This window comes from Sorex fumeus, unplaced genomic scaffold, assembly GCF_029834395.1.
Source record: "Sorex fumeus unplaced genomic scaffold, SorFum_2.1 ptg000063l, whole genome shotgun sequence".
NCBI classification, from domain to species: Eukaryota; Metazoa; Chordata; class Mammalia; order Eulipotyphla; family Soricidae; genus Sorex; species Sorex fumeus.
Window position 1 is genome coordinate 39,115,629 of NW_026606120.1, and position 16,026 is coordinate 39,131,654.

The window sequence follows — 16,026 nt, forward strand, 5'->3', positions numbered from 1 at the left end:
CGCAACCAACATGGCCGACCCGAGTTCAATTCCTCCGCTCCTCTCGCCAGCAAGCTACCGAGAGTATCTTGCCCGCACGGCAAAGCCTGGCAAGCTCCTCATGACGTATTCGATATGCCAAACACAGTAACAAGTGTCACAATGGAGATGTTACTGGGCCCGCTTGAGCAAATCTCCTGGGAATTGAACGCGGGTCGGTCCTGTGCAAGGCAAATGCCCTACCCGCTGTGCTATTGCTCCAGTCGCAAGACTGAACTTCTAACAATAGGCTAGTGATGTCTTATAGACAGGCTTAATGTCCCCTGCGTGGTAAATAACAATCCTCACCCTCTTTCCTCTAAGGATACTTTCTGTGTAGCATTTTCAGGAGTTTTTCAAAACGAACAATACAAAATATATTTCGGTTCTGCTTCGGGGCAGGGATTGGGGTTTAGAATGGACACACCCAAAATACGGTAGTGGAAAGGTGTAATGGTGGTGGGATTGGTGTTTGAATATTAAATGTAATGAAATGTTTCAAAATATGAAATATTTGAATATTAAATATGAAAGTTCACATGCCCAGTTAGAGACAAAGAAGACAAAGAAGCTGGGAGAGAGGCTGCTGACCCGTGCTTGACCTTCCCCATAGGAATTCCCTCCAGGCACAAAGGCAAGTAGACACTGGGTGGCCAGAAGTGAAAAACACCTGTCACAGGAAGTAGCACAAGTAAATATACCTGACTCCCCTAGCGAGAAATAAAGAGGCAAATGATTCCTTTGAGATCAGTGAAATTCACTGAACCAGGTTTCTACTGGGGACAAGGTTGTGCAGTCATTAACCTGAAAAGTTGTCAAGCTCTCCCTCCTCTCTGCCTTTCAATGAACTATTCTCTCTCTCTCTCTCCCCTCCTGCCCCCTCCTCCCTCTCTCCCTTCCCCTCCTCCTGCATCTCCCCCCCCCCCCACCTGATTGGGAACAGGGAATGCAATTTTTTTAAAAATTCTGGTGGGGCTGGAGCGATAGCACAGCGGCTCGGGTGTTTGCCTTGCATGCGGCCAACCAGGGTTCGAGTCCCAGCATCCCATATGGTCCCCTGAGCACGGCCAGGAGTTATTTCCTGAGTGCAGAGCCAGAAGTAACCCCAAGCATCGCCAGGTGTGGCCCCAAAAGCAAAATAAATAAATAAATTCTGGTGCTGGGGATGAACTCTGAGCCACACCTCAGCACAGGGATGCTGTTCTCACCCTGTGCTATAGGTCACACTCTCTTTTGGTCAGGGAGGTGGGGGACTTCTTTTCCGTCTAACACCCCACTAAGCAGGAGTCCTACAAGCCAATGTTCTTGGGTGCCATGAAGACAGCTGGAATTTGGATTACTATTTGGCTAGGATGTATTTAATTTTGTATTACATTTTTGGGGTTTTCTTGGGGGAAAGGGTCTCATAACAGTGGTGAAATTGTGATCAGGGGCTATTCCTGACTCTGTGCTCAAGAGTTACCCTTGGCAGTGCTTAGGGACTAACTGCTGTTTCAGGGATTGAGCTGGGGGCCAGCAGCATGCAAGACAAGTGTCTTACCCCCTGTACTATCTCTCTAGCACATGGTTAGAATCTATTTTTTTTTCTTTTTGGGTCACAGAGATGCACAGGGGTTACACCTGGCTCTGCACTCAGGAATCACTCCTGGTGGTGCTCGGGGGACCATATGGGATGCTGGGAATTGAACATGGGTCGGCAGGGTGCAAGGCAAACGCCCTACCCACTGTGCTATCGCTCTAGCCCCTAGAATCTATTCTTAAAGGTTATAACAAGGTTAGGGGTATAGTTCAGTGGTAAAGTGTATGTTTTTGCAATATAAGGCTATAGGTTCAATTCTAAATACGAAGGGGGAAAAATGAAAGAAGTAGAGCTTATTACCAAAATTCTTCTTTTTTCGATTATTAATTATGATCTGGGGGGAGAGTGGGTTCTGGACCACACCAAGCAGTGCTCAGGGCATACTCCTGGCACTGTGCTCAGGGATCACTCTTGGCCATGCTGTGGTTGGGTGTGGGGAGACTATATTTGATGCTGGGGATAGGAACTGGGCTGGTCGCATGCTAGGAAAGTTCCTTAATGCCTGTGTCATGGCTGTAGCCCTTGTTTGTCTTTTCTTTTGCTGTGTGTGCATGTGTGAGTGTGTGTGTGTGTGTGTGTGTGTGTTGCCAGGTATTGAACCAAGGGTCTCACACATGTGAGGCATGACTTCTACCACTGAGCTACATCCCATCTCTTTGCTTTTATTTATAGTTCATCCTCCTGGTTAATTATTCCTCAACAATGAGCTTTTCTTTCTTTCTTTCTTTCTTTCTTTCTTTCTTTCTTTCTTTCTTTCTTCTTTTTTCTTTCTTTATTTGGAGCCATGTCTGGCAGTGCTTGGAGGTCACTCCCAACTGGGCTCTGGGAAAAGTGGCATCAGGGATCAAACTCAGACATCCAGCATGGAAAATATAGACTCAGCCTGTTGAGGTATCTCTTAGGCCTTGATTTTCCTGATTTTGGTGGGGTGGGGACGGGAGCCTTCCAAGTACTGCCCAGGAGTCCCAGGGATCCTCCCAGTGATTCTCAGCCAACTGGGCTGCTGACAGTTCAAAGCAAAGGCTTGATTAAATATGATCTGCCTGAGTCTGAGGTCCCAGGAATGACCGTCTCCCCCCTGCCCCAACAGTGCTCTGGAAGTCATGTAGGGCCAATGATAGAGCCAGGGTCGACCACATGCATATTAACCCCTGTTGGATCTCTCCATCCCCACAGACTCTGCTTGGTTTGGGGGGCTTCGAGGGTGAAGGGCCCACACTTGGAGGTGCTTGGGGTTTACTCCTGGTCTGCAGTGCTGGGGCGATATGTTGTGCCTGGGATCAAACCAGGGTCAGTCTCATGCAAGGCAAATGTCCTGACCCCTGAACTATCTTTCCAGAACCACACTCTGATTGTTGAACTTCAACTGAATGAAAATACTATACGTATATGTGATTCTATTAAATATTATATTTTTCCCTTCTTTCGATCAACATTATGCTTGGATTCATCCAGATTGTTGAATAACTCTATAATGTCTTCTATTGCTATGAAGTATCCCATTGTAAGAATTTACGATGGTTTGTTTATTCTCATATAAGCAGACATTGTATTCTAGTCAATGTGGGTCTCTAATGAACAACACAACTTTGAGTATTCAGACCTCCACGTCCTAGGGGTCTTTAAGGCACCCACCTGGCAGTAGAATCGCACTCCTGGGATATGTGTGCATCTGACTGACCTCCGCAATGTTTTGTGGAGTGAATGCACTCCATTCACCATCAGCACCCTCCCAAATTCAAGCACCACACTCTTCACAATAATCGCTACTGGCATACTGTTTGCAGTTAGCAGCTCCACTATGGAAGACGGCTAATGGAGGCTTAATAGTTGTTATTTTCATTTTCCTGATGAATAATGAAGATCAGCATATTTGCATGTTATCAACCATCAGGAGTGAATCCTGAACGCAGAGCCAGGTGTGGCCCAAGGCAACTGTACTATCTCTCCAGCCCTTCTTTTTCTCTGGGTGTGGGCACACTTGGTGATGCTCAGAGGTTACTCCTGGCTCTGTGCTCAGAAACTATTCCTGGTGCTACTCAGGGGACCATATGAGCTTGGCTGCGTGGAAGTCAAGTGCCCTACCTGCTGGACTACCGTTCAGACTTCGTTATTTTTTGGTAAGGACCTGAGAAGGAGAGGTTATACCGGAATGTCCTGTTGAACTAAGGTAATCACAGAGGTAATGCTAAGAAAGAAACTTAGTTTCAGAGCCAAAATGACAAATTTGACAGCTGAAACAGCGACTGATGTGATGCAAATATGAACTAAGGAAGTTAGAAGTGAGGAACAGAGTACCAGGTAGAGAGCTTGAAGGGCTAAGAGTACGTGATTTGTGCGGGGAGGCCTGGGTCCAGGCACTGCCAAGAGTGATTCTCCAAGAGCAGGATGGGAGTAGTCCCTGAGCAGCTCCCTCTACGTGTGCCTAAAACCCAAAAGATCAAATTTTAAGAAGAGGGTGATAGAGAGATAGTACAGGTGGACAGGCACTTGCTTTGCATGCAGTTCAGCAGGGACCCATCCCTGGCACCACCACGCACAGCCAGGAGTGACCTCTGAGCCAAGAACTAGGAGTAAACCCCGAGCACAGTGGATGTGTCCCAACACCTGCCTGCTCAAACGCAAAGGAGAGTCAGGGGAAGAGTCTCTTGCAGCTTCTGGGAAGAATCGGTGGATGCAGAGCCACCTCTGCTGCCTCCCAACTCAGCACATACTTGCAGAGGCTGGAGCGGGGTCTAACCCCGCTGGACACAGTGACCGGCCAATCGTGTTCCTGTGACTTCAAGAGACAAAACTGCTTCTGAGGACTTTGTTGGAAGTGAATGGAAAAGATACATTTACTTTTTCCTTTTTGTGTCACACCCAGCAATGCTCAGGGGTTACACCTGGCTCTGCACCTCTGCACTCAGGAATCGCTCCTGGCAGTGCTCGGGGGGCCATGTGGGATGCTGGGAATCGAACCCAGGTCAGCCGCATGCAAGGCAAACGTCCTACCCGCTGTGCTGTCGCTCCAGCCCCAAGATACAGATTTTATTCTGGGACTGCCAGAGTAAGCGGAAGCAATGCTGTACCTCATTTGCTGGAAAGCAAAATTCAAATGGAAACATCAAGTGCCAGGCTGGGAAGGTCAAGACTCAGCCCCCCAAGCCATAAGCTCCCTCTCGTGCCAAGCTGGTGGTGCTCAGGGCTGACTCCTGGCCCTGTGCTCAGGGATCCCTCCTGGCAGAGACCTGGGCCATATGGGGTGCTGGGGATGGAACCCGGGTCAGCTATGTACGAGGCAAGCACCCTACCTGCTGTCCTGTCACTCCCGTGCATGCTTCCTTCCTGCAGACTTTTCCCAGGGAAGGAAAAGTGGTCTGGACCCAGGCGCTGTACAGGCTCTTATCTTTAACTGCCCGGCCCGAAGGCGAACACTCCTCCCCAGGGTACACCTGCAGTTTTACAGAAGGACTCTGATCAGCTCTGCTGTGTCATCAGGTCTTGAAACAATCACTTTTGTAAGAGAGAGCACAATTGATCCAGCTTGTATCATGTTGCCAGGCAGTCCTGGGGGGACCAAGCACAGTCAGCTCCAGTGAGCCACCAACACCAGGAAAATATCACTGCTCCTGCCTGAAAGCCTGCCGTCTCCTGAGAGAGAGAAATCACAGGAAAAAACAAAATCACTGTCAATAATTACAAGATGTCCTGAAAAAGTAAAATAATTGCCAATGTCATAAGATGTATCTGAGACCACAGCAGGGAGAATTCTCTAGGCTCTGGGGAGATGAAGGCAGGACTGAGAGCAAAGGGAGAGTGAGGCAGAGTGTGGGGCACAAGGACAGATGCAAAGTCCCACAGCGAAAGGAGCAGAGCTCCGGAGAGAGCCGAGGGGAAGCCGAGGGGAAGCGAGAGGTACAGAGGGGCACGGAGAAAGTGTTCCAGGGACAGGGCAGGCCCTGCTGCTGCCTGGCACCGGAAGAGAATCCTGAGGGGGCGCAGCAGCGAGAGCAGTGGGGAGGGGAGGACCCCCGAGCTCTCTCTGTCCTGCGGCGGCGGAGATGCGGGATTTGCAGGGGTTGCTTCCATGTCCTTGAATACTCAGTCACCTGCCCTCTAATGTCTTTTCACCAATTTGGGTCACACCCGGTGAAGCACAGGGCTACTCCTGGCTCTGCACTCAAGAGTTGCTCCTGGCGGTGCTCAGGGGACCATATGGGATGCTGGGAATCGAACCCGGGTCGGCCGCGTGCAAGGCAAATGCCCTACCCGCTGTGCTATCTCTCCAGTCCCTTCACCAATCCACTGATTGATGAAACCCATTGATCCGCACCCTTGGTCACCTGGGTTGTGTCCAGGTCTCTTCCTGAATGGTTCATACACTCTTTAGGGAGAATGGATCCACTCCAGGGTGGGGGTCAGGCTGAAGGGCAGTGGTGGTGTCTCTGGCAGGACGTCTTATGGCGCGGTGGTATCTTCATTCTCCGCCACTTCTGGGTTTTCCCTTGCAGCCTGTCAGCTGTTGAACACCCTGATATGACACAGTTCAACCTAGTGTTGTGTTCAGTAGTTTTTGGCTTTGTTTTGCTTTGCTTGTTCGCCTGCTTGCTGGTACTGCAGTGTCCATGCCCTAACAGAAGTAAGTAGGACAAGACCTTGTACACTATTTACATGTGTGCCGTGTACACTAAAATGTTACATTAAACGTCTCATCCGATTGGCTTGGGGGCCGTACCTGGCTGTGCTCAGGGCTTACTTCCAGCTCTGTGCTCCGGGAGCAGCCCTTGGTGGTATTCAGGAGACACATGCGGTGCTAGGGATGGAACCAAGCTGCATGCAAGGCGAGCACCTTAGCCGCTGTACGACTTGTCTGGTACATTCAACATTTCATACTTTCCCTTTAGTGACATTAAAGCCAGTTACTTGGCCCAAGAAGGCTGGGAGAAGACCTTCCATAGACAGATTTGAATTTGCTGAGAATCACTGTGACTGATTGAAGTTAAGCTTAAAAAGACACATTGAGTTTTAAAATTGATTTTTATTGACAAAGGCTTATACGTTACTACCTTTAGCGTTTCTGTTAATTAGTTAATATTGGAAAAAAATCAGTAAAATGGATGGAAGCTTTTAGAAGAGTGATTATTTGCTCTATAAAATGTCTCATTTCTTTACATCGTTGGCAAAAATTTTTCCCTTCTGCTGAGTTTGCAATTTGAGCTCACCAACGTGTTCATTTCAAAAATTAGCAAAAACAGTCAGAGAGATATAGTTCAGTGAGTAAGGAGCTTGCCTTGCACATGGCTGATGTGGGTTTGATCCCTGGCATCACATACGATCCCCTAAGTCTGCAAGTCATATATGATTCCTGAATACAGAGCTGGAGTAAGCCCTGAGCAAAGCCAGTGTGTCTCAAGACTCAGAAACAATCAATTAAAAATTAAAAAATGGAAAAGTCAGCAAAAGGGGCCATAGATATAGCTAAGAGGGGCTTGGCACATGATGTGCATATGTGAGAATAATTCTATCCCCAGCATCACATACCCCCATCCCAGGGCCACATGTAGAGCTGGTGACTCCGCATGCCCACACTGACCTCCATCCACCCCCCAGCAACTCCTGGCTTGAGCACCGAATGAGTCCTCAGGGTCTCACAGGAAATAACGGCCTACAAGCATCATGGGTTATAGCTTCTAGTTTTGAAAAAATGTCAGAAAATAAGGCAATGGGATTAGTATTCAATCTTTGGGGCTGGAAAGAATGTGGCCTGGATCACTGTTTAGTTCTGAAGCCTCAGTGTCAAGATGACTTAGTGCTCTAGAGACCACCACCACTGGAGTGATGATTCGCCTACGTCCTTGGCCTACGAGTCTTCCCTACCCAAACCTAACTATCTACTCAGATGTCCCCATTTGGGGGTATACTGGTGATGGGTGTAGTGTTGGAATAACGTACATGGAAACCATCATCAACAAAATTGCAGATCACAGAACCTCAATCAATAAAAGAAATTTTAAAGAAAATTCCTCTACTTTGGTGACTGATGAGTATTTAAAACAGATAAGAAGCAAAATCCTGGGGCTGGAGAGATAGCACAGCGGGTAGGGTGTTTGCCTTGCACGCGGTCGACCCGGGTTCGATTCCCATCATCCCATATGGTCCCCTGAGCGCTGCCAGGAGTTCCTCAGTGCAGAGCCAGGAGAAACCCCTGTGCATCATCAGGTGTGACCCAAAAAGCCAAAAAAAAAAAAAAAAAAACCAAAATCCTGACTTCTGCCTTCAAAATAGCTTCTACAATTCAGTTCTTCCAAGTTGCTCTCTTATTTCCATATCTCATTTCCTTATCTAATATTCATAGTTCTTATCAGGTCTAGATGAAGTAAGTCCAGAACTGAATTCTGTTTTCCTCTGACCTCAGTCTGACCTCAGTAACTACTGAGGTGGATACCACGCCCATCACTATTGTCTGGGTAGCTAGATTTTCCTAACTGGTATCCTTTTCACCAACTAAAACATTTATTTTCATCTGGCTCATTCCATATAATCTCTGGGAGACCAAGGACTTCCCTTTCATTTAGTGCCACTGCAAGCTTGCAGGGGCTGGAGCGATAGCACAGCGGGTAGGGCGTTTGCCTTGCACGCAGCCAACATGGCCGACCCGAGTTCGATTCCTCCGCCCTTCTCGGAGAGCCCGGCAAGCTACCGAGAGTATTCGATATGCCAGACACAGTAACAACAAAGTCTCCAATGGAGACGTTACTGGGCCCGCTCGAGCAAATCGACGATCAACGGGAGGGCCTTTACTTTTACTTTTTACAAGCTTGCAGACACAACGAATAAAACATTTTATTCCACTACATACAAAGTAATTGATCGTTAAGTTTTTTTTGGCTTTTGAGTCTCACCAGGCAATATTCGGGTCACTCCAGACTCTGCACTAAGGAATTATTCTCAGGGGACCACATGGGAGGCAGAAGATCGAATCCAGGTCCAGCTGGTGCAAGGCAAGAACCCTACTCGAAGGCTCTCTCCAGCCCCACAGCAACTAATTTAAAGGGCGTTTTGGGAATGCAGTAACTGACAGTTGGGCGTGAGGTGTACACGTGCGAAAACCCTAGCACAGAGGAGTGAATGGAACATGGGGCTCGCTGCTTCAACGTACCCATAAGTGTTGGTGCCTGGCAAGCGGTTCTCTGTAGAGACAATGTCAGTGTACCCCAAGGGTGGCTCACGTGAGTTGGGAGGAGGGAAAGACTGTTACCTTCTCCTGATCTGCCTCTGCCACCCAGGACCCAGGCTTACTGGGTTCTTGTCTCTACTCGCAGAAAAGAATTTCAAGAGTAGACAAGCAGTGAAGTAGAACAGATTTTATTTGGAGGTTTTGAAGAAAAGGAGGAAGGCAAAGTGGGAGAGAGCAGAGAGTAACGTGCTCAAGAGAGAACGCCAGGGCTGGAGCGATAGCACAGCGGGTAGGGCCTTTGCCTTGCACACGACCGAGCCGGGTTCGATTCCCAGCATCCTATATGGTCCCCTGAGCACTGCCAGGAGTAATTTCTGAGTGCAAAGCCAGGAGTAACCCCTGAACAATGCCGGGTGTGACCCCATAAAAAAAGAAAGAAAAGAGAGAGAGAGAATGCCAGCTTCTCCAAGGAGAGAGCCCCTACACACACTCTCCATTAGACAGGAAAGTCCACATCTCAAGAGCGGAGTTGCGGGTGACACATGTGCTTGGCCACATGGGCCCAGGCAGTGTGTGCACGCCTTTCCTTTGTCCAAGTGACGTAGGCAGATAGGGAAGGTCCCCTCCAAGGCGATGGCAGTAAATCTCCTGGGAAGCAACAGCCCTGACCTCTTGGAGAACTGGCACCAGTCCACCAGTCTGTAACAGACCATGCGGAGGCTGGACGCCTACAGGGATGACAACAGAAGAGAGAGAGACCAATTGAGGACCAGAGAGAGATGAACCAGAAACTCCAACGCTGTTTCTTTGACACCTGACCAACCCCCTCCAACAGAAGCTCCTGCAGAAACAAGTCAGGAAAGGAATTTCAAAGAAGACCATCACCACTCCCAACCCCCTTGGTCACCCCCAGCAATGGACTTTGACCTAGACAGAAGCCCCACATGGGGCAGGTTGGAAGAAACCCTATAAAGGCCACCTTGAACAAAGGAAGCTCGTGCATGTGCTGTCTGAGCACACGTGTCGCCCGCGTCTCCCCTCTTGAGACGTGGACTTTCCTGTTTCCATGTCCAGTGCCGGGATGTGTGTAGGGGCTCTCTGCGCTGGCCTTTGGAGAAGCCGGGGCTCCCTGTGGAGCAGGTTGCTCTCTACTTTCTCTCCCTCTCCCCCTTCCCTTCAAAACCTCCAAATAGAAACTAATCTTCACCGCTCATCTACTCCTGAAATTCCTTCCTGGAGCGAGACAAGAACCCAGTAACCCTGGGTCCGGCGGCAGAGGCGGCGGGGGGAGAGCGTGGTCCTTCCCCCGCTCCACGCGGGACGCCTGCTGGGCCCAGGGCGTCACAAGGCGCCTTCCTGGGGTCTCTCCAGCCGGCCCGCGGGCTCCACCTGGGCCAAAGTCCCCTTCCGTCGCTAGGGCGGTTCCCGGGGTGGGGGGTCTTCTTCGAAACCGGCCTTTGGCTTCTGCAGGGGCTTCTCCGGGTCTGTCGCTGCAGGTGGGTGAGGGTCCTATCAGGCCTCGTCCCTGTCGGCCTTGGCCGTGGCCTTGGGGGGGCTTCCCTCGCTGCCCACATCAACCGTTCGCTCTATGTCGGGCCACAGCGGGTCTGAGGCCTCGGGGACTCCTCCTGCGCAACGCCCGCGGGCACCGGCCCTGGGGTGCCTCCCGCGGGTCAGGTCGCCGGCCCCCGCAGTGGTCACTCGGGGCCACGCCCCGGCCAGCAGGCAGGGCCGGGGACAGGGCTCTGGGGGGCACTGGCCGGTCTGCGCGGCGGGGGGCCCCGAGGGGGCGCTGGGGCCTCGGCCACCCCCGGCGGGGCCGCCGCGGCTCGTCGCCCAGGAGAAAGGCGCGCGGCGCGGGGCGGGGGCGCGCTCGCGGGGCGGGGGCGCGCGGCGCGGGGCGGGGGCGCGCGGCGCGGGCGGGGGCCCCGCGGCCGGGCCGACCCAAGATGGCGGCGCGACCTGCGACCCGGCGGCCGCCCGCGGCGTCGCTGCCCTCTTCCAAGATGGCGGCGGCCGTGGGCGCGGCCCGGCTCCGCCCCGCCCCGCCCCGCCCCGCCCCGCCGCCCGGCCCGCCCCGCCCCCCGCGTCCCCTCCCGGGGCCTCGCAGTGGCCGGCGCAGGCGGCGCGGCGCGCGCGGGGACGGCGGGCTCGGGGCGGCGACATGGCGGCGGCGGCGGCGGCGGCGGCGGCGGCGGCGGCGGCGAGAGGCAGGAAGCGGGGCCCGGGGCCGCTGGCCACCGCGTACCTGGTCATCTACAACGTGGTGATGACGGCGGGGTGAGCGGGGCCGGGCGGGCGCGGGGCCGAGGGCGCGCGGGGCCGGGCGGGCGCGGGGCCGAGGGGCGCCCCGCGCGGCGCGTCCCCCAGCCCGGGCCGGTGCCTGCCCAGGTGCGGAGCGCGCGGACTCGCCCTCCCGCGCCCCCCGCCCGTGCGCCGGCGAGTGTCGGGCTGGGCCGGGCCCCGAGTTCCCCCGCGCCGCGGCCGTTCGTGCCCCGCCCGGGGAGGACCAGGGACCCGAGGGTGCGCGCACGCCCCGGCAGCCCGCGTGCGTCGCGGTCCTTTCCCCGCGGCCGGCGGGGAGAAAGTGCCCGGAGCGCGCGAGGGTGGAGAGCCGCGCGGCCAGCGTCCAGCCGCTCGCGGCTTTGCCGGCAAAACCGGGTCCGGAATTGGGAGCGGGCGCAGGGATCAGGGCGCACCGAAGCGGACGGCGCGGGCGTGCCGCGGGTCGGGTGCCTGCAGGCCCTCGGCCGGCCTGGGTCGGATCGCCAGCGCCTCGCAGGGTGCCGGGACCGGAGCGGCCCGACCTCGAGCCAGGAGTCAGCCTGAGCGCCCCGGTGTGGCCCCGACCCGGGACACCCGCAGGAGCTGCGATCCGCATCCTCCCGTCTTTCAGTTCCACCCCGGCCCGCTCCGTAGGCAGCCCACTGTGGCGTCCTCCAGATGTAGATAGGGTCCAGCACACAGACCCGCTCTCTCCCCACCTCTCAGTCCCCTTATTAAACACAGATGCTGTTGGCATTAGCGTTTCGCCTTTTCTTCTTCCCCAAAGTTTATCTTAGAAGCCCCATTCGCCTAGTTGCTGTTGTGAAGAATGGCCAGTGCTGGAACCCAGACTTGCTTCATATCAGGACTTGTTGGTAGATCCTTCTTGTCTGGTTTTGAGCCGTACCTGGTCGTGGCCAGGGCTTATTCCTGGCTCTGCGCTCAGGGATGACTTCTGGAGGTGCTCGAGGGACCGTATGTGGTCCTGAGGCGTCAAACTGTGTGCAAGACAACTGCTTTATTGCCATATTATATCTCTCTATGGCGCCACTAGGAGATCCTGGTCTCGGACCATTCTCTTGATTCACAGGCCAGTTTATAAGAGGCCTGAGAAATTTAATTTTCAGAAGCACTGTAGAACAGAAATGTGATTTTCATGGCTTTGTGCCCAAGAGCTTCCCTGCACTAAGTTTTGTATTGATCTGACGTTCCCTTTCTGAACTGATTTTGGGAAATTCAGCTGAAATCCCACTTACACTTAAAAAAAAAATCCCAAACATTTATTCTTACGTTGTTTACAGTTATGGGGTGGCCGATGGCCACAGGGCACCCCAGTAGTGGTCGGAGACTGTGTCCACCCTGCTCCTGGATAGAGTTGCTTGACTAGGGCTCTGGGGACCATGTGGCGGCCAGCATCTAGCCTGGGCTCTGGCCATTTGCAGTTCAGAGGTGGTGGGTGCAGGGATGGCTTAGGCCATACTCAGAGGCTGCTCTCGGCTCAGGGCTCGGAGGTCACTTCTGGTGGCCTTCAGAGAACCATAGGTGGTGCCAGGATCACAATGGGGCTGGCCAGTGTGAGACAGGCACCTTAACTCTCCTTGTGCTCTCTCTGGCTCCCAGTTTTAATTTCAAAGGATGGTTTGAAGGTATGTGCATGATCCTGCAAGATAGCTTGCAGAAAGTTTTCACATCCTCTCCACCTGTTATCTGTGACCCTGTGACTGCACAGACCATATACATTTTTCCTTTAACTCTTTTTTATTTCTCTTGTCTTAGAGCTCCTGGTACCTCATTTGGCTGCCTAAGGACCAGTTTAGCTTGTACCCTTCCTTTCGGCCTTGTTCTCAACGGGCCAGGCTGTGTAAAACAGCTCTAGGTGTGTAAGCTGCCACCGTGGGTCTGCACAGGCCTTGCTTGGGTGCTCTTGTGTCATGTTCTGGGCCTTACAGCGACCTATGGTCCAGAAATCCAGGACACTGATTCTTTGGGTCACCTTTAGCATATCTGTTGCCACATCCCTCTTAATGCCTTCTTTCTTTTTTCTGATCACTGTACCCTTTGTCTTAGGTGGCTCGTCATCGCGGTTGGCCTGGTGAGAGCGTACCTGGCCAAGGGGAGCTACCATAGCCTTTATTATTCCATCGAAAAGCCTTTGAAATTCTTCCAAACTGGAGCCTTATTGGAGGTAGGTCATGAGATTAGTTGTGACTGATTTCTATATTTTAAAAGAAAAGTTTAAAAAAAAAATAAGAGTTTGCTACTAAATCATACTGAAAAGGATCATGGTTCTTCTGATGTGCTTTAAGTTTCGAAAAGTCGCCTCATATGTACTGTAATGCCGCTAAATCCAGTGAAGTATATAAGTGAATTACCTGAAATATGTTTCATGTTCAGCGTCTAGCAGAAGTCAACCAAAGGTCGGGGAAGTAGCTCAGAGGGCTGGAGGGATGTGGGAGCCCCCAAGTCCTTCCTCAGCACTGTCTGGTCCTTAAACACTGAGCAGGGGCAGCCAACCTGAGAGGGAAATATTACATTATTTCAGTCCTGCTTTGGGGCAGAGATTGGGGTTCGAAATGGAAACACCCAAAATATGGTGGTGGGAAGGTGTATTATTGGTGGTGGGATTGGTGTCCGGATATTAAATGTAATCAGATATTGTGAACTACTTTATAAAATAAAAAAGGAAAAATACATTGAGCCAGGAATAGTTCCCAACACTACTTGTCGTGTCCCCAGCTTTGCCCTTCTCAAACCCCCCCAGATAAGTAAGAAAGTGAAACATGCTCCTGTGGGATTTTTGAAGTTCTGGGGTGTGCCTGGAGGCAGCTCCAGGGCTGGCTGGCAGTCTGCGTGTGCGTGGGGGGCTGCGTTGGCTACCCCTAGAGCTCCAGGACTTGACCCCAGCCAACCCCAGGGCTTCGCACATGCCCGGCAAGCGCTCCGGCACCCGAGCTCCCTGCTGGCCCGTCACGGGTCATCTTAAAGGAAGCATTCGCAGCTCAGATAGTTTCAGGGCCTGGACATACAGTGGACGCAGCGAAGTTAGTGGCTGAAGGAAGTCAAACGCGATAAAGAGCAGTAGAGTCTATCTAAATGCATACAAATTTTCAAAACTTTGTAATAGGAACACGGATTTCATTGTGTTAAGAGTGATGTGTATCAAGTCCAGTCTCCTGGGTAAGTGTATATTAGGATTTTTGACTTGTAAGGGACAAACCCAGTTGCAACTATTATAAGCCCCCTCTGCCCAAAAGGATTTTTGAGGGGAGGAGATATGTGGATGGGAACCTGCACCCTAACGCTCGCAGAGCATGGACTTCTGGGGACCACAGCCAGCGGTCCTTGGGCCACTCTGGCTGTGCTTTCTGACTGCAGCCACACGGCCTTGACCTTTGTACCAGCCCTCTGGCCCCACGCAGGGAGCTGACCACTGAGCCACTCCTGGGCCACCACATAACTGGAATTAGCTGATGTCTATGCACATGAGGGAGAAACTTCTGAAACCAGAGGCTCCAGCTCAGAAGTGAGCGGCTGGGTTGGCGTTGTCAGCCTCTGTTCCCATCCCCCGTCTCTCTCTGACGTTGCTCCGCCGCCGTCCTGTACACGGGGGTCTCCCGTGATGGGATCAGCAAAGAATTGGTTTTTCTCAGCATCAGTGTCCGGTCTGTGGAAGAATGCTGGTCTCCTGACTGGCCAGTCCTGGCCAGCCCTGTCAGCTCGCCTGCTCTAATCTCCAAGTTCCGGCCAGCGGGCTGCAACATTGTTCATAGCAGAGGAGCTGGAGGGCGGTGACGTGTGTGAAACCCCGCAAAAGCTAACGCAATGATAAACGAAAAAAGGCTCCGTAAAGGCGGGCTGGGGGTGGGAGGCAAGTGGGGTAGAGGGGAATTGGCGGAGGGCAGTGGACGCTGGCAAGGGGTCAGTGTGGAAACAACGTGTGCCCGAACCCCAGTCGTGAGTGATTTTGGGATTTCAGAGTGACTACGTTGAAAAGAAAAGGAAAAGAAAAGGAGAAAAGGGGGGTAGCGGAGGCATGTGAAACAACAGTGCCGTTACGGTTCAAGGAAAAAGGCTTAGGGATCGTGACTTGCTGTACTGGTAGCAAGAGGGTCCCGAGCCTGCAGCATTGCAGCGCCGCCTCACCCCAGCCAGAGTGCCAGCCTGCCCCCGCCCCCCTTCTTTTTGATGAAAAGCCCTCATGTTGCCGAGTTGATCTTAATATTCATTTTTAGCTCATTTTCCTTCAGGCACAAGCCAATCGTGACATTTGAAAGAATATCAAAGAGAAATCATCTACCTCTTGGCGTCCTTCTTACTTACTTTTCTTAGTGATCCATTATTTTTTAATTACCCAACAAACACCCCCCACCCTTCTTTTGGCGGGCAGACCACCTCCGGTGATGCTCAGGGTTACTCCTGGCTTTGCACTCGGTTATTACTCCTGGCGGTGCTTGGGATCATATGAGATGCTGGGGTTCACCGTGTGAACGTATAACCCTACCTGGTGTATTATCACCGCAGCCCCGAAATCTCTTCAGTTTTGAAACTAGAAGATTTCCCCCCCCCTTTTTTTAACGTATCAGAAGAAAGATTTCAGTTATGTACCTGCTTACGTTTTAGGAGGGGGAGGGTGGGAAGAGCTTTCAGCTGTGGCCCGTCTCTCCCTAGAAGGAGTAGGCCGTGCCGGGCCATGGGACACTGGAAGGGCTTTTGCCTTTCATGCGACTTCAGTGACCCTTGATTCAATTCCTGGCTTTCTCTCCCGATTTCACACTGTAGACTTTAAAGGGTTTGTTCTAACAGAAATTTGCAAAAGAGTTTTAAGAAAATATTTTGGAGTTTGTGTTTTGTTTCTCTTATCCCTACCAAGAACCAACGAATGACAAATGGTGGATTTTGGAAAAAAGATTGTGTCAAGGAAGTGGTGCTGCCAGGAGCGTGAGGGAACTGCACTTTGCAGACGTTGTGAGGGCAGCTGAGTGTGAGGGAACTGCACTTTTCAGAT

At 52.3% G+C, this 16,026-nt stretch overlaps 1 protein-coding gene across 1 annotated transcript in view; it reads left to right on the top strand.

Annotated features, from left to right (window-relative positions):
- Positions 1-10,890: 10,890 nt before the first annotated feature.
- The window catches only part of HACD2 (3-hydroxyacyl-CoA dehydratase 2), an 84,581-nt gene continuing 79,445 nt past the window's right edge, over positions 10,891-16,026 (top strand). The window contains exons 1-2 of the mRNA XM_056127896.1: positions 10,891-11,036; positions 13,089-13,206. Of these exons, the coding sequence (XP_055983871.1) occupies positions 10,921-11,036; positions 13,089-13,206 (234 nt within the window). The 5' untranslated portion in view covers positions 10,891-10,920. The remainder of the gene's footprint in view (positions 11,037-13,088; positions 13,207-16,026) is intronic.